This window comes from Manihot esculenta, chromosome 14 (genome assembly GCF_001659605.2).
Source record: "Manihot esculenta cultivar AM560-2 chromosome 14, M.esculenta_v8, whole genome shotgun sequence".
NCBI lineage: Eukaryota > Viridiplantae > Streptophyta > Magnoliopsida > Malpighiales > Euphorbiaceae > Manihot > Manihot esculenta.
In genome coordinates this window covers 6,918,283-6,943,401 of record NC_035174.2, presented here as the reverse complement: position 1 = coordinate 6,943,401, position 25,119 = coordinate 6,918,283, and the positions used below count along the sequence as shown (strand labels likewise).

Sequence of the window (25,119 nt, the reverse complement as noted above, 5' to 3'; positions counted from 1 at the left end):
AATATTTTTAGTGTTGCTGATATGAGAGCTATTCTTACTATTCCATTGCCTCTATTTCCAAAATCGGATAAATTAATTTGGCACTTGCATAAGAAGGGTGTGTACTCAGTTAAATCTGCTTATTTTTGTGTCTTAGAATTGTCGGGTAGGACTGGTGTGCTGGGTTATAATGATGGGTGGAATCGTCTTTGGTCTCTTGATGTTCCTCCCAAAGTTCGGGATTTTCTTTGGCGTACTTGTCGTGGAGTGCTTCCTACTCGGGATATTCTTTTGAGGCGTGGGATACATGTACCTGCTGCATGTCTTTTTTGTGATCATGATGAATCTATTTCACATGTTTTTTTGCATTGTCCAATGGCTGTTGAGTTATGGAGACTTGCTGGTTTTTCTACTGCTGTTGATTTTTCTATATTCATGGATTTCTTTATTCATATTTATAATACTTTTGGCAGAGAAAGGTCTCAGGGTAACATTTATGTTTGTTGGGTACGGCGTTCAGAAAATAGAGCCGCCCATTTATTAGCTAGAGAGTCTATTCATCATGGTAGATTCAAGATTTGGATTGACATTCCTGATTGTCTCTTGAATTATTATTCTACAAGATAAATAAAGTTTTTCTTGATTCAAAAAAAACAATTTTATCAATTTTTAAAATTTTAAATTAAATCATAAAATAATAAAAAAAATTAAATTTTTTTATATTAAAAGGCTATTAAATTACAAAATCAAAAGTTTTATCAAGCCAAAAGAGAAGAATAAAGAAAACATGGATAGATAAGCTAAACATCAACACAACATATAGTTATCGTGACATATTAGCTTGTTATAAAATTCACGATAAAGTATATAAAAATATTTATTTATTTTTATTATTTATAATTAATATTTCCTAAATATTTGATAATTAAAATCCAAACACGAAACTTCCCTGCCTAACAAGCTTCATGAGAAATTTTTCGAAAATAAAAAATACGCACATATGATTATTTGTACAAACATTTTCGTCACGTAATTTTCAAGATTTCATCCCTACCCCTAAAGAAATTCAGCAAATTTTCTTATTATACAAGTTATTTGTAATTTTTCACCTATTATGATATTAAATTCAAATATAATAATTTATATTTATTTTTCATTTACTCATTCATTTTATAATTTTTATTCACTCTACTTTTTCACCCATAAGAAAATATATTTTTTTTTATTAACTTTTGAATTATACTCATTTTAAATACTTTAAATTTTATTAATATTAAAAAATATTTTAAAAATTTATTAGAAATAAAATAAAATTATAATAATCAATTTATATATTACTATAATTTTAAAAAAAATAAGTGGATAATAATTTTAAAAGAATTAAAAATAATAAAAATTATGAAGCGAAAGAATTATCACATTTATTTCCAATAAAAAATGTATTCACATATCAAATTTTACAAAGCTAAAATTTTGTCAAAATTGCTGGGATGCTTGCTTTCTTTTAATTTTGCATATTTTAGATATTTTTGATAAGTAGATAAAGTGGATAGTGGTTTAATTCAATAGGTAAATAGTCGATTCAAAATTAATTCTATTAAGTCTTTTTATATTTGATTTCGAATAAAGAAAACCTCTAAGATAAGAAAGGACCGCCAGAAGTCTATCAAAAATATCTCAGTAGAGATTTTTCGACGTTCAAAAGTTAGACTAAAAATTATATGCTTTTTATATTTGATCTCGAATAAATAAAATTTTTAAGATAGAAAAGGACGACAAGAAGTCTATCAAAAATATTTCAGTAGAGATTTTTTGACGTCCAAAAGTTAGACTAAAAATTATATGGATATATTAACATAAAGAGAAAATAAAAGAATTTAAATAAAACATTAGTGAGAAATTTAGAAAATGTCCTTTTTCCTAAGAGTTATTCCGTGTGAGTTTATGAGAAGAAGATTAATTTCTTTTAGTCATTTGTTTCTACAAAAGTGAGAGTTCTTATTTTGGGGGTGGGCCTCCATCGATGGAGTTGTTTAGGAATATTTATATTCAGATTCCTTACACTATATTGCATCAGATTGAATAATGATATATTATATTTGGTTTGTCAATCGACTAATCAATATATAAATGTGTCACTCATATCTGTGTTTCGTTTTGATTTTATCATGTCGTATTTAGTTTATATAATCTTTATAGAGGTCGATAATTTTGGTATTAGGCTTTTATGGGTGACACAAATATAAAAGAGTCTAATATGCTCGTTTCGAAAAATTAAGAGAACTAAAAATCTGACATTTATAATTTACGAGTCGAACATTTTATAATCCGGTTAGATTAGATAAAGAGATTGGCTTGCTCTCCCAAATTAAATATAAACGTGTCTGACCCTACTTTTAACACGTTATCAAGGTTGATTAAGATTTTTGCAGCCAAGTTTCAAACTCCCGAAATTGTCAACAAGGGCTCTTACTGCTAAAATTAAATTTGCAATCTGCAACCACTTTTGCTAAGGTCCTACCTAAGTTTGGATCAATAAATGCAATCTGCAGCCATTTTTACACGTCTATTGATTCAAATTCGAAACACAAAGTTACGTCTTCTTAATTTCAGTTATTAACAAACGTATGTGAATCTATTGCCAGAAAAAAAAACTAATTTAAACAAAATTATATTTTTAATTTTAATATTATCCTTTAACAACTAAATTAAGGTTCAATTTATTTTTTTGTTATTTTAATTTTAACTTTTGATTGTGAAGAATTATCATTTAATAATTGAATTGGTTTATGAATTTTGTTGATTTAATTCTTGATTTTAGGGACACAAAGATCTCAAGTGGTGGAATCACCAAAACGAAGAATGAATTGAAAAATACACATTAATTAAATTATTTTGGATACTTCAATAATTCCTCAAAAGTTTTATTTATTTATTATTATTTAATTTTAATTTAAAAAATATATTAATAAATTTTTAATAAAATCTTTTAAAATACAGAAATAATGTAATTTTTTTTATTATAAATTAGATGCTCTAATAACAGAAAATATTTTTTAATGGAGCCTAAAATTCCTATCGGATGGAAAAAGGGCAAAAACGAGGGGGGGGGGGGGGGGGGGGGGGGGGGGGGTACATCTCCGTGTATGGAACGTTATGTTTTTTGGGGGGGAGGGGGATAGGCTTTGGCATTTTCTCGCCAGTTTCCACTTTCCACTGTCAAGACTTGGTCCGGTCCTTGACGCGTTCGAAATTTCGAATTTATCTCTCTCTCTCTCTTCTCTCTCTCTCTTTCTCTCGGCTCTCGCTCGGTGCTCAACTATAGAGCTCTTTTCCTCTCGTCCTCAGTCTCTCTCAAAGCAACAGATTCTTTGGATTGCCTTTTATCCTCCGTTTTTGCAACTATTTTCTCTACAATATCAGGTATACCTAGATTCTCTCTTTGCTTTGTTTGTTTGATTTCACTTCTTTTCTCAATTTCTTATCCTCTTATAACTCAGATCAATCAACTTTGGTTTTTTTGCTTTCATTGTTTTCATCGTAGAGTAGTCCAAATTTTCTCTTCTTATTTATGCTTTTGATTGATTTTGCATCTACTTTGACTTTTAGATGCCCTTTTGTTAATACTTTCATGTTGTTGGATCCTTTTTTCTCTTCTACCTCTCACTCTCTCTTCTTTTGATCCCTTTTACTAAAACTTCACGGATTCCTGCGTGTTATTTCTGTTTGGTTGGTCTTGAAAATTGACGGTGGAAGATTTTCCAGCGTATGCTTCCTTTCTCCTCGTTTTTTTTTTTCTTCTAACAAACAGAAATTTTAAATCCGCCAGTTTTAGTGAAGTCCTAGTAGATGAAGAATTTTTGGTATAGTATCTCTGAAATAGCGAGATGACTCTTGTGTCCTTGTTTTTTCCCCCCTTTTTCTTTTTTAATATGATTGATGATTGTGTTTTTGGTTTGCTTTGTCTTTTTGTTCCTTTTTATTCTGTTTTTTCAAATTGTGCCATAATACCTCAATAGTTCTTCTTTTTCAATCTCAACCAAGAAGGGGATGGGGGTATTTCGCTGCTGATTTATTAACTTTTCACTATTTCTTTGGTTTTCCCGTGTAACTTTTCATACCCTTTTGAAGTTCATCCAGCTATTTCAACTATTCCTGTTAATGATTTTTGTTCTGTGCTAGTTTTGTTGTTTTATATAAGCTTATTTTGCCTATTTATCTATTTATCTCCTTGTTCGTTTGGTTTTTCCATTCATGGAATTGTCTTGTTAATCCTTTACAAATTTTTATCAAAACCATGATGGGAACTTTTATGTCCCTTAATAAAACGCTCTGGAAATTCTGTGTAGTTTTATTAAGTCAGAGTAAATTCAATTCTAACACAGTCTCACATGTTCATTTCTTCAACTTCTGCAGGAATTTTAACTGATTATTAATCAATTGCTTGATCATCTTCATTTTACTCGTGAAAGAATGTTTGGTTTGAAAAAATCTCCCTTGAAGGTTGGCAAGCATAGCAAGGTTGACCCTGGATACACCGATCCTCCTCGTTCTAATCCTTTTGATTCTGATGACGAGTTGGACAATAAGAAAACCCTTAAACCTCCTAGGAAAACTTCTTCAGAACCCAATCTGACAGCACCAAATGTTAGTACCAATCCTTTTCATGATGATGAAGAAAGAGGGACATCTTCTTCACCTTTGTATTCTGTCACTTCAGCAGCAAGAAATAAGTACAAGAATGATTTCCGTGACTCAGGAGGAGTAGAGAACCAATCAGTGCAAGAATTGGAGAACTATGCTGTATACAAGGCTGAGGAGACTACAAAAGCAGTCAATGGCTGTCTGAAGATTGCTGAGGAAATCAGAGAGGATGCTACCAAAACTTTGATCACCTTGCATCAGCAGGGGGAGCAAATTACCAAGACCCATAACGTTGCGGTTGAGATGGATCATGATCTTAGTCGGGTAAGACTTTTTTTTTTTTTTTAATTACAAAGTGTAAATTAACTTGAACATTTAAACTATGTAAAAGGGAGAGAAAAAAAAGAATATTCGGAAGTGATACTTTGAATTTCACTTGGATATTATTACCTAAACATATGCACTTTGCTGGTGTTAGGAAAGCTGTTTCAAATGGCATTTGAAATTCTCCGTTATGCATTTTGTTGAAATTTGTAAGAAGCTTGATTCTGTTTCATACCAGATCTTTGCTGTCAGATAATCAATCCTTGCGACTCATAGAATATGTGTATATGTTATTTTTCATTGAAATTTTTTTGCCTTTTTTTTTTCAACCCATGGTTATAACTTATAAGAGATGCTACAATTGGTTTGAATAAATTTGATTTACATGGATGTTGTTGATTTCAAGCAAATCTTATTATTGTTGATCATGGTTGCCTGCTTGAAGCTGATCAGTTTCTTAATATTTATGGAGTTTATTCTTTATATGTTGATTATAGATATTGTTGAACTGATGACATGACATCAGTGTAAAACTCCTTTGTTCCTATTAGAGTAGTATTCAGCCATTCCTTGTTTGGCATAGGAATACTTGCCTTCTGGCTTTGCAATTCTTTGCCATATATGGATACATGTTATTTCTTGGTCTTTTTTTTTCCCAGTCTGCTCATTTATGAAGTAAAAGTAACATATTCATGGTTGTTTTGATTCTGATTTCAGGGAGAGAAGCTTCTAGGAAGTCTTGGGGGCATGTTCTCTAGGACTTGGAAGCCAAAGAAGACCCGTCCAATTACAGGCCCTGTTATTACAAGAGGTTTTTTTTTTTTTTTTTTTTTTCCCTCTATTGCCACCTCTTGATTGATATTCATTTGAATAATATAATTTATATTTGTGAACACATACAAACCTGTATAAGCAGGATTGAGGTTAAACTTTGCCATACTGTCTGTTTACTGCTTCATGTTTCCTGTTCTTCTTTGATTGAGAATGCACCCCAAAAAAGAAAAAGAAGAAATAGCAGGGTGCTAAAGTCAAAACAATACGAACATCTAGGAACTTACATTTTATCATTTTGATCGCATGTTTTGTGGTGTTCTACAGATGATTATCCCAAAACAAGAGGTGGCCACATGGAGCAGAGGGAGAAGCTGGGATTGAATCCTGCACCCAAGGGATGGTCCAATAGTCAGACACCCCTGTCTGAACCTACTGATGCATTCCAGAAAGTTGAGGTTTGTGTTTTTTATCAAAAACATTTTCTAAGAAATGGGTACTTGTGGCACAGGAGTAATAAATAAATGAAAAGGGTCATTTTATGCAACTATGAATGTAATTCTTTTTCTGTTTCTCTCGCTTTTTGAAGTTTATGATTTTACCTGTTTTCTTCTTTTGCTTTTGCATTGAATTTTTGGGGTTTGGTCTGGGTACTTTTGGTTGTCTTTCGCAAAACATGAGACCGAAAACATCATAAAATTCTTAGATATTTCTTTTATTCTTACTTTGGGTAAGACTTCTTCACATACTTGTTTATCTTTCTTCATTGGAGACGAGTGTTGGTGTGTCTATCATATATGATGAGAACTATGGCATAATTTCTGCTCCTAAACCTATGCAAGTCAATTTTGCGTACTTTTGTATTTTTAATTGATATGTCAGAGCTAAAATCTGCAACTTATTGGAGCTAAAACTTGCAATGATTAGTTGAATTAGTTTTCCAATGAAACCTAGTCATGTTTCTTTATTCGGGCTTTATGCAAAACAGGTGGAAAAAGCAAAGCAAGATGATGCACTCTCAGATTTGAGTAATCTATTGGGAGAGCTGAAGGACATGGCAGTTGACATGGGGACTGAAATTGAGAAGTGAGTTATTGGATTAAACATTTGAATCTGAGCATCTTTTTTACTGTGAAATGCAATATAGGAGTTCTTCAGGATTTTAGGATTATCAGGACTACTTTAGGAAAAACTATATAGGAAGTAAGTTTTAATTGATTTGTGATGCCTAGCTAGGTTGGAATTAGGGTTACAAAACACAAACATTTACAGATTCTCATTATGATTATTAACTGATGATTTGAACAAATAAATTGAGAATTAGTTTCTCTTCAAATTGAGAATTTGTTCTCACTCAATCCCCTAATATCACATGCATTACCAAATTATTACCTAATGATTTCTCGAGTTTATCTATCAATCAGTGATCATTTTGCTATTACTGCAGACAAACAAAAGCTCTGGATCACTTCCAGGATGATGTGGATGAACTAAATTTCCGTGTTAAAGGCGCAAATCAACGTGGCAGACGTTTGCTGGGAAAGTAGTGTGCAGGTTTTCAAACTTGTTGAATACTGATACCCCCCCCCCCCCCCCCCCCTCCTCTCTCTCTCTCTCTCTGTGTGTGTTATTCATCTGCATGTATGGATTTGGATTCAGATTTTCTTCCACTGATGTAGGATAACTTTTTTGTTCTTTGCTCCACCTTAAGATTCATACAAGATTGGAAATTTGATGGTACATTCTCAATGAGGGATTCATTTGCCTTAAATTTATCCCTTTTTTCTTCTCTTCTTTTCTTCTTTTCTTTTCTTTTCTTTTCTTTTTGGGTTAATTCTAGAGGCAATTTGTTAATTTATTGTTTTGACACGGCCATACTTGCTCCAAAAATGCATCTAGTTTGGTATAATAGAGGCAAGATGCGTGGATGCCTAAATTTGTATCTTCTTTTGCGGGAGAGCGCCTTCTTGCAAGTGAGGGTAAAATTGTCTGACACCTGCAAAATCGTACACTTTGTTGCATGGGGATGAGTTGCAGCCTCTCAGCAGTGCACAAGTGAAGAAAAACCCACCCATCTCTGATGTAGAGCAAGGACGAAGAAACACAAAACGAGGAATAAGTCTAAGAGAATTCATTCTCACATTATCCCCTATCAAAAGAATAATGCTAAATAATCAAATAACCTAAACTAGGAAGAAATAATAATAATAATAGGGCTTTTATCAAATAAAGATAAAAAAATTTAAAAAAATTCTTAAATCTTGATTTGAGAAAAATTATTTTTTAAATTAAGGTAAAATTTATAGTAGTTTTTTTTTTAAATGAAAATTTATAGTACTTTAAAAATACAGTAATTTTTTTTTAAAATAAAATTCTAGTCCGATAATATGATAAAAAAAATTAAAAAATAAGAAAAAAATATACCTTACCGGACATATCATGTGCAGTAAGGTATATATATATATATATATATATATTAAAAACTGATTTACATTATAATATATTAATTTTTAATATATATTAATATATTTTATAAGAGTTTTATATTAAATATTTTTCATTATGTAAGTCTTATATTTTTAACCTCTAAATTTTTTAATATCTGATTTATATTAAAATATTTTATTATAGTCTCGTATTAAATATTTTCTTAATTCTATTAAAATAAGTAAATTTAATATAATTCAATAAATTATTTTTTGTAAAATTTATATAATTTTTTAAAATATATTGCAATAAATGAATATATAAAATAAAAATAAAATATAAATATTTAAATTAAATTATTTATATTATCATGATAAAAAATATTTAATGAAATATTGTTATAATACGTGAAAAAATTATAAACAGAACTGTTATTTTATTAAAATTTATTGTTGGACTATAATAATTTAGTTGTTTGAATTTATTTTTTATAAACAATTTAGCTTTTATATTTAAAAAAATATATAAATTTTATAAAAATAATTGTTATCTTAATATAGTAGTGAACAAATTATTAATATAAGTTTACAATAAATATTTTAATATAAATTAAAAACTAATAAATTAGAGATTAAGAGTAAATTTATTTAATGAAAAAAATAATTAATATAAAACTGTTATAAATACCTTGATATAAATAAAAAATTAAAAAATTTAGGATTTAAAAGTTTTAGGGTTTATTTAAATGAGAAAATATTTAATATAAAATTATTATAAAATATTTTAATGTATATTAAAATTTGAAAAAATTAGAGTTTATAGCATGATTAATAATAAATTTTAAAAAATATATTTTATTAATAAAATAAAATTTTAAGAATTATATTATTTATTATTTAAAAAATATAAATTAAATTGTAAATTTTACTAAAATTTCAAGAATCATAATATATATATATATTACCGAACATATAATTTTTTTTATTTTTTTAAAAAACTTTAATTATAAATTACTGTATTTGTAAAGTGTTTGTTTTTAAAAAAAAAAAATTAAAAAATTTGTATCGCAGTGCCATAAGTTTTATTGCATTTTAATTACTTTGAAAAATAATTTTTTTCAAACCAGGACAAAAAGCCCATAATAATAAACTTTCTAGAAAATTAAACTCCAAATTTCCTAATCCTCCAATAAATGAAAATTCCTAAATTGTATTTGGATGGTATCTTCCTATACTGCATTACTCTCTCTCTCTATAAACTCTCTTCGATTATGCGTAGCATAACAGAGGAAACTAAGCATCAGAACATACCCACTTATTACGCTAAAAGAAAAAGGACTGTTCTTCTACTCTTCTTCAGTGTTCTCAAATGAAGAGATTTCTTTCCTATATGGAGCTTCCAGGCCTGCAGATTCTAGCTGTTATGTTCCTCTTGCTCATTTCCATGCCGACAGTTGAACCGTCCCATACAGTGGCACAAGAGTCCTTCACTACAGTGCCCACTATGCATCACCACAGCCTTTTTGCAAGCAATTATCATTATTCTCCGGCAAGGGCAGAGAGTGGTTCAACATTCACTTCTGAGAAACGAAGTGTTCCTTCCGGATCAAATCCTCTCCATAACTGAAGTTCCTTTACTTGACGTCGTTGTTATTGTTTTATGAGAAATTTTGATAGCCAGAAAGCAGCTACAGAGTATTAGTATTAACTAGACCAAAGAGTTTTCAGCTCTCCTAATTGTTTTTTTATATATAATGGGAATTCCGTTATCTTAATTTTATAATTATCTCTAATTTGTTCCTTAAAATGAAAATAGAAAAGGAAAATTGTAATTTATAATTTATATAGAGCATAAGCAATGTTTTCTAAGAATGATAATGAATATTGTATCATTAGAATTTATAAGAAAACCAAATAACACAATGCCACTGCATTCCTAGACCAAATCATGATCACCCCATAGCCTGAGAGAATAGTGTAGTTCTAAGAGCTAAAGATAACTTCAAAAAGCTAACAATCAAAAAACGAGATGACTAGAAGATGCCATCAAATATAAAGAAAAGAGAAGGTATGGTAGCAGGACATGGAACCACTAGACTTGAAAAACAAAATAGTCTAAAAAAGCAAAAATTGCTTAACAAAAGAGGGTACTAGAACACCAAGATCCTAGGTTCTCAACAATCCATTTAAGGGTCTGGTTTCGTCCATTTCTCTAGAGCATGTTGAATACTGTAAGAAAGCTGATTTATAGTTAAATATATCACATAATCCCCATTTAAAGATCACTCTGAGCCCTTGTGACTTTAAGCAACAAAAAGATACATGGAGCTTCAAGCAACTACTAACAAAGCGGCATCTCCAATTCATATAACATGTTTACCTCAAAAAATAGAAATTATAAACAAAACTATACATTTGAAAGCTGATACTAGTAGAATGTTCCGCAGCAAATGGCAAAAACAATTTCAATGGAAGAAAGTGGCAATGTATGTAGAAGCAAAAACATCACATCAGAAATCCTGGCCTTGAGAATTGGCCAATTTCATTCAGAGGATCTTATGTCAATCCCAGCAAAATAGTTCATATTTCACAAGCACAGGATCCATTTTGCTTGCCTATTCAACTAACATTTCCCAACCATGTGTCAAATATCCATGACCACTAATATCTAACAACTGAAACATCCCTTGAACAACAAATTCCAATTTCAACAACAAAAAAAAAAAGAAAAAACAATTTCAAGAAAAAAAGCAATTAACATTCCTTTAATACTTTACGGCTTACAGCTTGCAAATTCCTGAACAGCTGAAGCTGTTCAAGTTTCTTCCATGAAGACTGCAGCAGGTATCTAACGATATATTTTAAATCCCTACCAAATAATTAGCAACGAAGTGATAATCAAGAGACATATCAGCACCACACATAGCAAAATTGTCTCAATTGTAACTCGACCATTATAACCGCATCATAAGCAACTCACCAACTTGTTCTACATCCAACACCTCACACATGCATAATGCTTCACTATTGGATCCAAGCTAGTGTACAATTACTCAATTAGCATAAATCTTATGTACTGAATTAATAAAGTTCCTCAACAATTCCAAAATACAGCTAAAAGATACAACTTTTTTCCTCCATAGTTCATAGTATCAACTATCAAGTCGACCACTCACTTGGAATCACAAACAGAAATAGTGCAAAACGTTAAATTAAAAACCACAAGAAAATGCAATGTTACTAACTCAATTATTACTCGAATTCCCGGATTTCTGGATACAAATTTTCCTTCAGCTATAGAATTGTAAGTTAAAACAAGCAACTATAAAATCCAGATGGGTTATTTCAAAGAAGAAAGAATTCAGTTCTCATATGCTTGAGAACTCTCACTTCAAAAGAGACTTGCCAGTAACAAGAAATACAACAGCATCTATTGCAAATTGAAATGAAGATAAATGAAATTACCCAGCATCATCTTGAAAGCGAGGGTGCTTTTACTTTCAATATTTTTATCTAAGAAGAAGAAGAAGAAGAAGAATAGGAATTGGTCTCCATGACACTCTTGATTTTGGTGGTGTAGAGGGAGTAGACAATAGCCTGTCGTTTAGCGATGTCGAGCTGAGCCTTGCCGTCGGAGAAAGCGGCGGAGATGGAAGAGGAGTCCGATAGGTTCCGGTTTTCGCGAAAGGCGTCGTCAGTGCGGCGCTTCGTGTATTCTCTGATGTTATAGTCGGAGAACTGGCGAGCTGTGCGTAGAAGAGAGCGGTACAGAGAGAGTACTTCAGTTCTCGAAATAGCATACGACGACGCCATTTGTTTCTACTATTTTCGCTGGTAAGGAGGAGAGAGGGTTGCAAGGACCCAAGGCTAACTCAACAAACTACGGACGGCCGAGTTTTTTGGTTGTTTTTGTAGACTTAAATACGACTTGCCGTTGCTAATTGCGAGTCCTTTATAGTGGACTGGTGTCTGGTGAGTGGTGACTGATTAAAAGCCAATCGTTCTATACTCGCACGACTCTTTGGAGAACGGAACGACAGGTCGTTTAGAATAAACAAGGAACGCAACTTCCGTCATAAAGCCTCCAGAATCTCTGAAAATACTGACTACACCTTCCAGCCCTTGATTTGGAACGTGAAACATCAAACTAATTCTTAAACTTCCCTTGTTTTGGAGGAATCCAAAATCTCTGGGACTGGTGAATTGAGCTTTTGGCATTTGAGTCTTGAAATCAGTAGGAAATTCTATAACATCAGAACAGAGAATTTTGAACATCTCTTCGGTTAAACTATCAAAATTTAAATTTACTTTTCTCTCTCAGTTTTTCCATGCATACTACTCAACTAACAAATTATGCATTGCATTGCATCTTATTCTAGTATTTATCCATCACAGCATAATGCTATAAGTCGTCACAGTTACAATTACCACAGAATTACACTTTCTGCAACTTCATATACAAACCAGAACAGTTACAAAGCTAAGTAACAATTGCAGCCAGTTATTCACAGGAGGGGGCATCAAAATTAGGGAACACTATGAATGAAATGGACAATGGATTGATGTATATAGGAGAGTTCACATTATTATGAACAGGGTCTAATCTGGGAATATCTCCATTTTCGGTTAGTTCTAAAGGGATTCCATTTAGAACCATGGTTTCGCTTTGAAGGTACCCATCCTTTGGAGTTAGATGGTACTCCTCTCTGGTTGCTCCCTCTGATGCTTCATTTCCGACCCATGATACAGATCTCTTAAGGCTACGCATTAATAAGCTTTCTCTCTGAACTTTCTTTTCCACGTGCAATCTCATTGTCAGACTATTTCGAACACTGATTATAAAATCAGTCTGATTGCTCAGATTAATTAGAAGTAAAGTTATACCTGCCTGTAACAAAAAGATGACAATAAATGAATTCAGTGAGCTACAAGCATTAGCTAGATGACTTTGCAAGTAACCCTTAAAGACATAAACAAACATGCTATCTTTTCCCAAAGGGTTCTAATCCTGAGGTATGAGCAAATTATTCAAGCCACAAGTGCACGTGGAAACAAGGGGTGTCTGTGTGCATCCGTTGCATCTTTTCATGAGTAGAGTAAATCTTCTTTTCCTTGGGAAAGGAAAATAACAATTGCTTTCAAAAATTAACTCAGAAATTAGAAAGAAGTGTCGAGAAATTGATTTCAAGACGAATTTCAGCAGTAACATATGAAATCCTTTTGTCTATCACATAGCTCTTACAATTGCTTTAAGAACTCGAGGAGGGTAAACTTCCAAGAATGAAGTTCCCAGACTAAGTATTGTGTGCAGGATAGGGGAGAGAAAGGAAGGTACAAGTAAAATTTTACTCAGCACAAAAAAAAAAGTTGTGTCACAGGAAAGGTATGCATAATAAACATAAAAAAGCTTTTATGTAATGTGAAAGCACAACATACTTGAAAAGCTAAATAAGCATGAATGCCATAATGTCCTCCATCAATTTTACTTTTGACCTCAGGAGTTTTGAAAAAATGGGTTTGGTTTGAAGCTTATTCTGAAGGCATGAATCACAACCTGCTGGGAAGTCACAGAAGAATTTCAGAGATGTGAGGCAACATAGTGCCCGAGAGGGGCACTATTTGTGTCAGAGTCACAACCAGTTTGGGATGTTGTTTGGCGTTATTTAGGGGACCAAACGCATATGTGACCCAATGGTTGCCATTCAGTAATCAAATCCAAAATGCATGGCTGAGAGGAACAAACAAGCCCTCCCCAAGCTAAGCCCCGAAAAACCAAACCTCCCCTAGAATGAGGCTACATTTGGCAACCAAAAGATATACGGAAAATTATAAGAAGGAAATGAATCGAAAAGAAAGGAATGAAATTTATATGTGCTTCCTTCCATTTGGATCCCTTCTTAAAATGAGAGGGAAGTTTAACTTCTTTTAGTTGTATAGATTCTCCCAATTAAGTCCTCAACTAATGTTCATGGACTTCTAAAATAAAGGCTATGTTGGCAAAATTCATTATAATTTCTTCTAATTTTCTTTATTTTCTCTTCATGTAACAAATATGTTAGGTCCCAACACATGCTAAGCACAGAAGCAATCATCATAAAAATTGGGATGTTTTATATCACATTTATCTCAGGGCTCATAGCTTGCTCCATTGCGGACCATATAATACACAAAATTGGAACTTTTCATATCAATGTTGTCTTAATTCGTCTACAATGCCTGACTATTCTAAGCAAATAATTTGGTTATAAAGTTAAAACAAAGTGAAGCCTTACTCGTCCTTTTGAGCAGTGGGCATAAGCACGTAGATACGGAGAAGCATCGCTACCAACAGCTAGAACACCTTTCCCCATAAGTCGATGCCAGAAAAGAGCACTATTGCAAATGCAAAATCCAAAATTACAAAAAAAAAAAAAGGGCAAAAACTTTGGATTAGATATGCGTCTGAAACTGACAGGAAAAAATAATTCTCATTGAATTCCATCCCTGCATCAACCCCAAACCCAAATAACAAAATTCACAAAAAAAAGAAAAAAGAAGAAGAATAAGAAAAGAAAGAATCCAGGAAACAGGCTCCAGACTTTTTAAAAAAGAAAGCCATGATCTTGCCTGTAGTAATCAGGATTGGGTACAAATGTAGTTGTATTGAGAAGACCATAGTTTCCACCAATTAACGTTTGCCTGCAATATACTTTAGTGTGGTACTTGGCTGCCATTCCAAGCTGATCCAAGTACCTGAAAGTCGAATATAATAGAAGTATAATTAAACCGTCATCACTCCAAATAAACACTTCAGCAGTGTAGCGTGATAGTTATATCCTCTTTCCATTTAAGATAAAGCATAAAAGAGCTTAGGTCAGCAAGATTACCAAAAGCTATTGATGAATGTATTAGACACATGACGACCACCACTGTTATAGGCTCCACCAGATTCTCCAACCCAAGCAGAAGCCCAAGGACCATTGTCTTGAATGGTTTGCACGAGACCACTGAATGTTTCTGATATCCTGCTCAAATATTGGGGATCTAAAATCTTATTTGTGAGGTTGGGATCGACACCTGCAATGGAAAGGAGTTATGTATTTTACATGGAAAATGGATTGATAAATAATAGTGCATCTGTCTTGGAATCAACGCCAATCCATAAGAAAAATAGACTTTAAATTTAATTTTTCCATATACAGAGGCGTCTGATTTATAAATGATATCACCTCTATTAAGAGTTTAAGACCATTTCAGACACATCTTGTAAAGGGTAAAGAGTAGTCAGGTTCTATATGATCTTTAAGACTTCCCAACTGAGAATTTCACTTGCACTGGATGATGTAAGACATATGGTTTTTTATTTTCAGAATAGATGGCTAGAAGGTAAGTGAAGTTCCAAAAACTTAATGATTGAGAGCAGTATTTCACAGTTGATTTATGACGAGATTACTATTACAATTATCAGCATTTGTTTAAAGGTCTTTCTAAGAACTAATTGCCGCTAGTATACAAGCTTATTTGTTCCATAAGAAGAAGAAAACAGCGGTATTCAACAATCTACTATGAAAGATGACTCAAAATATAGCGGTCATCTATGCAGCTGAGATTATAAATGATTGTTAAGATCTAATATTTCCAGAAATACCATTTCAATCTCAATATAGGAGTTCAAATAATTGCACTTATCAAATTTAAGCAGATCTCAGCACCATAGTAGCTCACCTGCACCCAAGTTGTATATATGATGAGTCAAGATATTGACAATGCCTGAACCTGAAACCTGAAGAAACTTAGCAAACCACTGCTGGTTATAAAATCCTCCAGGTGCTACAAGTAAAGGTTTGACATCAGAGTTCTTATATAAATCCTTGATAATATCTTTAAGGTTGATCACATCTTTCCCATAGAGTTCTGCACTGACACTTGCACCAACACCACTTCCACTCAACTCATTACCTGCCACGGCAAAGGCAATACATTAGGAGGTGCAAGACGATGAATCTAAACTAACAAGAGGTCTGTAAATTTTATACCAAATTCCCATGAATCTATCTTGTGTCCCTTTGAGACAGTGTAGTTCATAAAATCATAAGCATTACTTGAATCCCAAGCTCCTCCCCAAACACTCCTCCTGATCCAGTGCCTCCCGTGGAGGGCATTTAAGCTAAATGTCACAATGGCCCTGCAGATACAAGGTTCTAAGGTGATAACTCCATAAGCAAGCACCTGAATCCCTCCTCCCCTCAATATCTTCCAAAGGCCCACTATTTTGGCATGAGATATATCATATGCATTGATGAAACTTAAAAGTGCAAGACCGCAAAAGGAAGATAGCAATAAAGACTTGGGATTTCTTTTGGGAGGTCTCAAATTGGAATATGTGATATAACTATTGTGAATGAGTGAGATAAGTATGGAGATGTCTGAAAACAGTCTAGATGGTAGAAAATTTTGGCACATGCCATGACCTGAAAAAGGACTGCGAGTGATTAATTTACCGAGAGAATGAACAGACACATCATTTCTACCAAATACATATTATTTGCTTGCAGGAAGGCACCTGCATGTCCGAAATAGAGATATTTTGCTCAAGAACATTAACAAAGCAACATGCTTGGAAGACTCCAAGAAATCAAAACTCATGGTGAAGCCATCAAATCCAAAAAAAATTCAATTAAGCTTCATAATAACAATATCATATATTGTACAAGTTTAAATACTTATCAGTTAAAATATTAATGTAGGCAAAAATTGAACAGAAAATGAGGTCTGTTAATTAAACACTAGTGACATATTTGCATCAACAGATTGACTTAGAAAATATTAGTGCATACTAAGATCTGACCAGATAATTGCATTTTTTTAAAAAAATTGGGAACACAAAGAAAAAACCGCATACTAAAATCTTACCCAGTTTTACTGAAAAAATCATTCAGCTCGTCCCACCGGTTCATTGGTAAACATCCCTTTGAAAATCCAAACAGCCCACCTTTAATCTTTCTAAATGGATGGCAAGGAGAAGTCAAATTTCCTACTTCATACAATACTTGGTCTTGTAAAGAACCTCCTATTCTTATCCTCAAGTATCTGAAAGCTATAGAGCCACAAAGACTAGTAAATTATGCTCTGTATAAATGTTAAATGGTTCTTGAAGGATGGTACAAACCTTGGATAGCTTTTCCAAGAAGAGGATGAGACAAGTCCTGGGAACACCACAACACCAACAACCAGTTATCAGAATTCCTTCAACATATTTATCCAGATGAAAAAAAAAAAAAGAAAACAGCCCACTAATTTCTGCAAAAAATTTATTCAATTTCTCTTAAGAGGAACATTTTCAGAGACTTACCAGATTTAGGACAGATGAATTGTGCCACGGACACTGGTTGTAGTCACACTTATCAGGAGGCCACCAATCAAGGGTAGCGCAGATGAAATTATCATCAGTTTCAGCGATAGTCAGAGTCCCATCAACCACAATTGTAGCATGTTTAACATCTTGAGCAAAAATGATAGGCATTGAAGCCAAAAAGAAGAGCAATGACAGGCCGAATCCCATTGGCTGATTCATTATACTCTCACCAGCAGCCCAACTTATTCAGATGAACTGCAACTGAAATTTACAGAAGAGTAAAGTTATGGTTGAAAGTTAAAACTGACATAATATTTACAGAATCCCAAAAGAGGACCAAAGCTAAATCATGAAACCAGTAACCCAATTCCACAATGTTCAGATGTCGATTTGGAGAAGAGAGTAATTTTCATTGTGCAGAATCATTGCTTATACCACTCAAGTTTAGCAAAATTTCAGTTTAAAAGGAAGCCCCAAGTTCATCAATTGAGAAGAAAAGGACATCTAGAGAAGAAAAAATTAATAGAAACAGAAACAGAAACAGGAGAGATTAAATCAAGAAGTTGAAAAGCAATATATGCTAATTGCCATAGCAGAGAATTTTGTTTCCTCTCGTCGGTTACAGATGCAAGAATGAAATGATAATGCCATCATTAACTTCAATAATTGGCAAGAGCTTTATCCAATCTAAAATAAAGAAAACTAAAGATCCAAACGAAAATTACTTAAAAAAGCAGCATGCTTGAAAAGCAATAATCATTTACAGAACCAAATTTAATGACGAAATCTAAGCTGCCTTCATCATTCAACAAAGCAGGATTGACCCAGTTGAGAACTAACCTCAAAAACCTTCAATCCACCTCACCATTAAAGAAAACAGTGAAGCTCAATCCTAAAGCGAAGCTTCCTCAGTTAAAGCCCACTAACAAAATAATGTCTTTTATGAAAAAAACATGACCATGCTTCTGTCATTTGCATCTCTCTTGAATAATGTTGGAATTTTCTTTAAGCCATCCACCAGAAGCCAAGTAGGCTGAAATGGGTCGGGCTAAGAATTCATCTAATTAGTTACAAGTACAGCTGGGAGCATGAGAGGCTAGGCATTGTGAAACAGCTTGACATATTTCACGGCTTTTTTTTTTTTTTTTAAATCAAAGATATTTCATGGTTAAGAGTGAGAAGAAAATAGAGATGGGTTTGACATGTGTTTGAGAATTTATGAACTGGGATTCCAAATTGAGGAGTGTGAGCTTTACGCAAGCTTAGCTTCAACCGGAAGTGATGCCTTCACCAAATCTTGTTTGTGTTTGTAACATCTCTTTTTTTCTTTTTTTAAACGAAAACACATTCTTAGTTAATTGTATTTTTATCCAATTAAATTAATTTCAAGTCATATCGTTATCATGCTAGTAAATAGTAATTTTTTTCGGTTTATTTTTCCATAATTATCTTAATGGTAAATATCAGAAAATTCATTACTTTCTAAATTTTAACAGTATTGTTTTTTTTTGGCAGAAGAATATTATTTATGAAAGGGTAGAAAAAAAGGTAAATTAATTTTAGCAACATAAATTATTTAATTTTTAATAAAAATACAACAAATGAAGGATATATTCTTAAAAACTAGAATTAAAATTAATTATTTTAACTATATTTCTTAATTAGTGAAAAATTTGAAATATATATATATATATATATATATATATATATATATATATATATATCCTTTTTTAAAAAAAAGTAATATTTTTATATTATTATTTTACTAATTTTTTTTAAATGAAAATTATAATTGCATTAAAAGGCTATAAGGGCAGAAGATACAACTAGGCTATGAAAGGCTAAAAAAGAAAAGCCTAACATCCTAATCACAAAGCCCAATTCAAAGAAACTAGGCCCAGCAAACAAACCGTAACACCGCCTCAAGCCGACGACTCTAGGTAGCTATCTTCACAGCAAAGCACAGAAGGCGTCATCGCCTCACATGCTTGAGAAGAACCCAAACAAATAAGGACAACCACAGGGCTGCTCAAAATCCACGCACTGGACCTAAGACGTTTGAGACAGGTTTCAGCCGCTAAAGGAAGAGAACAGATCTTCCAAAATGTCAAAGCAAAATCAAGAGAACAGACTCGTTCAACGACACAAAAAGCAAGAAACTGAAACCTCTGGGTCCAAAACCAAAAGTCACGGAAGAGAAGCAGAGGCCATAGCGTCTCAATCTCCGCTAGCTATGGGGGATCGACTTACATCCTTTGCTATGTTCGCTACCACGTGCTTTGACAACCTCCCGTACTCAGGGAAGATTAGGATGACTACAACAACAAAACCATTAACACACCATCAAATCTCGCCTGAAACTCTCACCATGCAGCACCGCGATCTGGCTTAAAAAAATATAAAAACCACACCAGTGGGGGAGAGAAACCACCACTAGCGGGGAAAGCAAAAAGCAAGGCCTTCCATTTTGTATTTCCTTCCTTTAATTAATTTTTTAATAAACTTTTTTTTTACCATGTAAATGGATTTGCATTAAAAGGCTCGTTGAACAACAGTACTAAGGATCTATCAAAGAGTCAGAAAAGAACAAATGGTCCAACAAGAAGAAGCCCACGACACATAAAATTGCAGTCCACAACTGATTGTCTACTGCTCATCGAATACTAGTCAAATCGGAACAGAAAAGAAGAGCCACAGTTCAGCACCATCAACCACCACAGCAAACTCTGCGTAGGCATCGTCCAAACCCGAACAGCCGAAAAAAAGAAAGTAAAAGTGATTGACTTGCATGCAAGGAAAAAAGAACTTGGTAGACTCCAACCGCACAAAATGAGCCCCGATGGTTGTCATAAGCTGCTTCAATGGCAATTGTTAATAGAAACCAGAAACAGACCAGCCTATCACACTTTCAGTCTCGAATAGTCATGGGGCAGCCAACGAAACCACTCAAACTTCGGCACTGAGTATATCACCGGTCTTCCTCTCTGGATGAACGATCAAAACTACCATCAAAACTCAACCCACAGAAATCAAACAAAAAACGAACATAACACAACGAAAAAACAACAAAAACAAAATTGCACAAAAAAGCGAAGTCAAGCTCATTCTACCAGAGGCAGAAGAGTCCGACAATAGCGATTCACACCAGCGCGACGCCCTCTCCCTCTTTCTCTCTCTTTGCTCTTTAATAAAACTTATTTTAATTAAATTAAGTTGCCTCACAATTTTTTTAGAGAAAATATACTTTAGTAATCACAAATGTTTTTTGATATAATACATACATCAGCCTCCCAAAATACAAGACCAGGCTCCCGGACTGCCTTGGAACCTGATGAATAGCATATTAGCTCTATGGGGGTGAAAATAAAAATGCTGCTCTTGCTCAACAAGGCGTAACCCTCACAACTAAGCAACCCAGTACAGTCAAAATGGACAAGGCATCAAAGACCACGAGCTCACTGACCTGCCAATTTGGACATTCCCATTTCAGATTACGTACCTGTTTTTTCCCACCCTGGGAAGGAACTGTTACCACTCCTTAATCATTATTCATTTCAGCGGAGACACAGAGAAACAGGAGTTAGAAATGGAAAGCAACCTGACGATTGGAGCATGGAAAGAAAGGCAAAGGGAAAATGATCCTTTGCTTCCCTCAAAAGCTCAAATATGCTTCGTACAAATTCCAAAGCATATTCATCTTTGCTTGCACCGGTCTCCTGATCATGGGGCTAAAGTTCTTATAAGAGTTTCAGGACATCCTTCCAGGTCTTCTATTCTAGTTTCTCACCAATTAATCACTTTCCCACCTGAAAAGAGGCTGCAAAAATTATCACATAGAAGTTTACGAGTGCATGGATATTTATTAAAGTCAAAGAGGTACCTCCAATCCTTTTTTGCTTTTTAAGAACCAATTATACATTTGGGAAAAGAAAACCAAATTGTTTCTACTTCTTATTCTTCTTCTTCTTCCCCTTCCACCCAGTTTCGTTTCTCTTGATTGAGGTATTTGCGTGCTATCTTGGTAGAGGGAGATTTTCTGGCCCAGAACAGTCCTCTAGCTGTGTTCAGAATACAGAATCCTTAAAAAGAGGTACAATGTTTCTACAGTAGAAACAACTAGCTATGCATGTCCAAAATGACAACAAAATTACCATATGTAGTTCTACAGTTGGAACCTGATCTTTCCTTTCCCATATGCATGTGTTAATTACAAATTCAAAGAAGCTTGTTATCTCTTTTAATCACTGGTTTCAAATTAGAATTCATGCGGTCTTTTATTCATGAAGGACAACCTAATGATTATGAAAAAGGAGAAAAAAAAAATTAACTGCTAACTTTTGCAGATAAGGGTCAAAACTGGTTCCAGAAGCAGCTTTGTAGGCAGATGAATTGGGAACATGACAGTGAGTTTGCAGCTGCTGTGGCTGCTGCTGCATTTGCTATTTACACGCTGGAAGAAGCGGAAGAGGAATATAGGAGAAAGATCAGAAAGGAGTTTGAGAAGTCAAAAACAGAAGTCAGAACTAGAAAAGAGGATAGATCAGCAGGTTCTGTTAGAGTAACTAGATCTTCATCAACCAAGGAAGTGAAAGATGCAGGTAATTATAGAAAAATACAGATAAATTTTCCACAAGAATTCGTAGTAATAACAAAGAACTATTTTACTATGTGAGCGAAAACCAGCAGAGCTGGGTCATAGGGCACAAGACACCTTTATGCCTACCAGAAGACCAAGTCGTTTAGCCTCTACAAGATCTATGGTCTCAACAGATCAAAGGGAAAAGGCCAATTCAACAAGAAGCGAAGTTGGGGAATCCAAAGTTGATTCTTGGGAGAAGGCTCAACTACGGAAGATTAATAAAAGGTGATATTGGTTTTTTTGAAATGAAATGCTGGTTTTAGTATTTTTGTGCTTGATAGTAAGGTTAAACTTTCAGGTATGAGAAGATGAAAACAAAAGTTCTTGCCTGGGAGAATGAAAAGAAGATGGAAGCCAAACTCCATATGGAAAGGAAAAAGGTTTGGTCTGGGTTTTTGTTTTGATCAAATCTGAGAAAGTTAAATGTCTAGTAACTCTGTCTTCTGATTGGTGGACCTGCAGAATGAACTGGAGCTGAGAAAGTCTAGAAACTTGCAGCATTACCAAATCAATGTAGAGAGAATTGATGCAATTGCTGGAGGAGCAAAAGCACAAGTAGAAGAGAAAAGAAGAAGTGAAGAAGCTGAGGTGAAAGAAAAGGCAAAGTACATGCGAAGAAAAGGCAAGAATCCTGTCAGGTGTTTCTGCTGCTGATAGTTACCAAGAACCTAACAGCTACAAGCTATGCAAGTCCATTAAATTGTATATAATTCTATTAATATGTCTTAACAACTCAAATGGCTGACTGGGTGAAATTTAAATAAACTAACTGATATGAAGTATGGAAAGTTTTAACTGCCTACAGTTGTTTGTGTGTAATGCCAATGTAAATGACTTCAACAAGTGGTATGAGAATATAAAGACAACTGTAATTAGCATCTGCCTGCAGGTTCTTGATTTTTTTGCATATGATCTCTGGAATTAATATATATATGATTCAAGGAGGCAATGGCCACAACTAATAGATGCTTCCTATCAATATGAGCAAAGCCGCAGACGAAGACTAAAACTGTTTTTAAGAGAAAAGGTTAGATTTTCTTATTTGAACATTAATGAAATTGCAGTCTACAAGTCAATTCCTTGAGACAAGTTTCACCTCAAATGGTAGTGACGAGAAAAACGTTTCCACAGGCAGGGGGAATTTTTCCTTGTTGTTCAAATGATAGTGCCTTCTCTTGCCCGCAACCTTTCCATTTCGGAAGCTGATCACTATAGTATGGTCTCTTGCCCGCAGCCGTTCATTTTGCTGATCAAAGAGTTCCTGACCTGTGATCGAGAGCAGGAACTGTTAAGAGTCTCATATCTAATAATTTGCCATGATTAAGATTTTTTACTATTAAAAAAAAATTAGCTGAGTATTATTATCAAATAAAATAATAAATCACTCTATGAATAGTATATCATCGAAGTATAAATTTATGGTACCTTGCAGTTAGCTAAATAATAGAGGGGACATTAACCAGCCATGTGCAACATATGAAACTTTAAGAGACCGCCGTCGATGCAGAATTATCAGGCACTAGAGAGGACTTGTTCAATTCAAGTAGAAAACCAAAGTCGTCGGTCCTCCCTCCAGGCTCCAATTGCAATAATCTCTGAAGTCCCTGAACATTCTCAATCTACAAGGACTTTCAAGTGGTGCAAAAATTAAATTCTGTCAGCAATTGCATCTTGGAAAAACGTATGGCAAGCCCATGAATCTAAGGACCATTGGTTACAGTACAAATGGCCAAAGTCCATTGGTTAAAGCTGCCGATTGTTAATAACACTATTTGTCCTGGCCAAGAGAATTATGGAATTGGAAAGCATCGGTATGGACATGTTTAGTCAAGATTTTAACCAGGAACTCTCATTAAATTATTAGGTATAAAACAAACGTCATATCCTGGGCCATGCCACTATTAATACTGCCACTAAATTCAACCATAAGATGTGAAATCTACAAACCAGGCCACAACCTCATGTGATAGGATCGCAATTGCCCCTGCCCCTCCCCTTCCTATGGATATATACAAAAGATGCTATCCATTTTCAGTATAGCATTTATTATATCATTCTCAATGTACACTATTGATATTTTGAAATTAAGAAAAAAGATTTATAAATTTAAATAGAGAGAAAAATATTGCTGTCCTTTTATTTTTTTTTTTTTGCTAATGACGTATAATCGTTTATGTGCTACAAGTCCATCTGTCTCTATCATTTAGGTCCGTACGTACGGATGTGTCAGAGTCTCTCTCCATACTAAGCGGCAATTTAACTTCTCTCAGCACATATGCGGACAGAACTGCGAAATGACGGACTAGTTATTTTCCCTCACATCACATTTCCGTTGGACTTGGACTTATGGTGGACCAAGTCTGCCCCGCCTATTTGGGTCAAGGATTAACATATTGGATTGATCGGTTTAAGTTTAAGAATGATTTGATGGGTTTTGGATTTGTGTTCCTCTCTTGGATCCGGTCTTTCTCAGAATAAAAGAAGTCCGGCAGTCATCAACGTCCATGTGTGAATCCACAGTATAAACTCATATTGAACTCTATATAAAAACTTATAGAACTAGATAACAATTGCCCGTTTTTACTGAAGCTGTTGTTGCTAAATCTATAGACCACCTCCATATTTGTGAAAGTGGTGTATCTACTTAGAAGAAGAAACTTGCACAGGCAAAACAAAACGAATGATGACAGAGCTCCATATATATTTAGGTAAAAACCAGGTTGTGCACTCCAGGGCAACAGGGATATGGAAAAACATTAGTGGGTATTGAAATTAGATATGATTGAATGAGGGGGTTTTGTCCTGAAGCAAAAATGTACAAAACACATCAAAACATGACACACATTGAAGCAGATTTCTTTGTCAAGTTGTAATGGAAGATAAGGACTTGTGGTCACCATGGGAGGACCATTCTACGCATGGCGTTCAAGAATTCACGGGCTGTCGGCTTTGCATGAAAAATCAAGACTCCAGTTTCTGGTTTAGAACGGAAGAGTTGAAGG

At 33.9% G+C, this 25,119-nt stretch overlaps 4 protein-coding genes and 1 long non-coding RNA gene across 9 annotated transcripts; 2 read left to right on the top strand and 3 right to left on the bottom strand.

The window, feature by feature from the left end:
• The first annotated feature begins 3,114 nt into the window (after positions 1-3,114).
• LOC110600378 (SNAP25 homologous protein SNAP33) lies at positions 3,115-7,507 on the top strand. Its single transcript, XM_021737223.2, has 6 exons — positions 3,115-3,402; positions 4,396-4,947; positions 5,665-5,758; positions 6,046-6,176; positions 6,707-6,804; positions 7,166-7,507. Exons 2-6 carry the CDS (start codon positions 4,453-4,455, stop codon positions 7,263-7,265), a joined length of 918 nt encoding a protein of 305 aa, XP_021592915.1. The 5' UTR covers positions 3,115-3,402; positions 4,396-4,452; the 3' UTR covers positions 7,266-7,507.
• Positions 7,508-11,371: 3,864 nt separating this feature from the next.
• LOC110599812 (LYR motif-containing protein 4) lies at positions 11,372-12,336 on the bottom strand. The gene has a single exon (XM_021736389.2). The coding sequence runs from the start codon at positions 11,955-11,957 to the stop codon at positions 11,658-11,660; it is 300 nt and encodes a 99-aa protein (XP_021592081.1). The 5' UTR covers positions 11,958-12,336; the 3' UTR covers positions 11,372-11,657.
• A 152-nt stretch (positions 12,337-12,488) lies between these two features.
• LOC110599811 (heparanase-like protein 1) lies at positions 12,489-18,740 on the bottom strand. Of its 2 annotated transcripts, none has more exons than XM_021736388.2 (10): positions 18,204-18,740; positions 17,476-17,739; positions 17,293-17,329; positions 17,037-17,220; positions 16,160-16,308; positions 15,849-16,082; positions 15,011-15,200; positions 14,751-14,876; positions 14,417-14,516; positions 12,489-13,032 (listed from the first exon to the last, which is right to left on the bottom strand). In XM_021736388.2, exons 2-10 carry the CDS (start codon positions 17,695-17,697, stop codon positions 12,646-12,648), a joined length of 1,629 nt encoding a protein of 542 aa, XP_021592080.1. In that variant the 5' UTR covers positions 17,698-17,739; positions 18,204-18,740; the 3' UTR covers positions 12,489-12,645. The 2 variants fall into 2 exon arrangements, with proteins under 2 accessions (XP_021592080.1, XP_021592079.1); XM_021736387.2 differs by having other exon boundaries at positions 18,319-18,740.
• Positions 18,741-19,240: 500 nt separating this feature from the next.
• Positions 19,241-24,103, bottom strand: LOC110631019. 3 transcript variants are annotated; one of them, XR_006348410.1, is made up of 5 exons: positions 23,543-24,103; positions 23,214-23,383; positions 21,359-21,536; positions 20,589-21,284; positions 19,241-20,462 (listed from the first exon to the last, which is right to left on the bottom strand). It is a non-coding gene; the product is annotated as an uncharacterized LOC110631019 (long non-coding RNA). The 3 variants fall into 3 exon arrangements; XR_006348411.1 differs by having other exon boundaries at positions 20,760-21,284; positions 23,543-24,100; XR_002490451.2 differs by having other exon boundaries at positions 20,978-21,284; positions 23,543-24,094.
• Positions 21,065-22,997, top strand: LOC110631018. Of its 2 annotated transcripts, none has more exons than XM_021778716.2 (6): positions 21,065-21,354; positions 21,504-21,568; positions 21,822-22,076; positions 22,165-22,342; positions 22,416-22,497; positions 22,580-22,997. In XM_021778716.2, exons 1-6 carry the CDS (start codon positions 21,065-21,067, stop codon positions 22,769-22,771), a joined length of 1,062 nt encoding a protein of 353 aa, XP_021634408.1. In that variant the 3' UTR covers positions 22,772-22,997. The 2 variants fall into 2 exon arrangements, with proteins under 2 accessions (XP_021634408.1, XP_021634407.1); XM_021778715.2 differs by having other exon boundaries at positions 22,162-22,342.
• Positions 24,104-25,119: the final 1,016 nt, after the last annotated feature.

Bases quoted from the DNA above. Each gene is read 5' to 3' on its own strand.
- LOC110599811 (XM_021736388.2), bottom strand. From the start codon at position 17,697: ATGAATCAGCCAATGGGATTCGGCCTGTCATTGCTCTTCTTTTTGGCT. The intron at 17,330-17,475 runs GTAAGTCTCTGA...TGGTGTTCCCAG, and splicing joins ATTCATCTGTCCTAAATCTG to GACTTGTCTCATCCTCTTCT. The intron at 14,877-15,010 runs GTAATCTTGCTG...TTCGACTTTCAG, and splicing joins ACATTCATCAATAGCTTTTG to GTACTTGGATCAGCTTGGAA.
- LOC110600378 (XM_021737223.2), top strand. From the start codon at position 4,453: ATGTTTGGTTTGAAAAAATCTCCCTTGAAGGTTGGCAAGCATAGCAAG. The intron at 5,759-6,045 runs GTTTTTTTTTTT...GGTGTTCTACAG, and splicing joins AGGCCCTGTTATTACAAGAG to ATGATTATCCCAAAACAAGA. The intron at 6,805-7,165 runs GTGAGTTATTGG...CTATTACTGCAG, and splicing joins ATGGGGACTGAAATTGAGAA to ACAAACAAAAGCTCTGGATC.
- LOC110599812 (XM_021736389.2), bottom strand. From the start codon at position 11,957: ATGGCGTCGTCGTATGCTATTTCGAGAACTGAAGTACTCTCTCTGTAC.
- LOC110631018 (XM_021778715.2), top strand. From the start codon at position 21,065: ATGGAAAGCAACCTGACGATTGGAGCATGGAAAGAAAGGCAAAGGGAA. The intron at 21,569-21,821 runs GTACAATGTTTC...TAACTTTTGCAG, and splicing joins TACAGAATCCTTAAAAAGAG to ATAAGGGTCAAAACTGGTTC. The intron at 22,077-22,161 runs GTAATTATAGAA...AGCGAAAACCAG, and splicing joins CAAGGAAGTGAAAGATGCAG to CAGAGCTGGGTCATAGGGCA.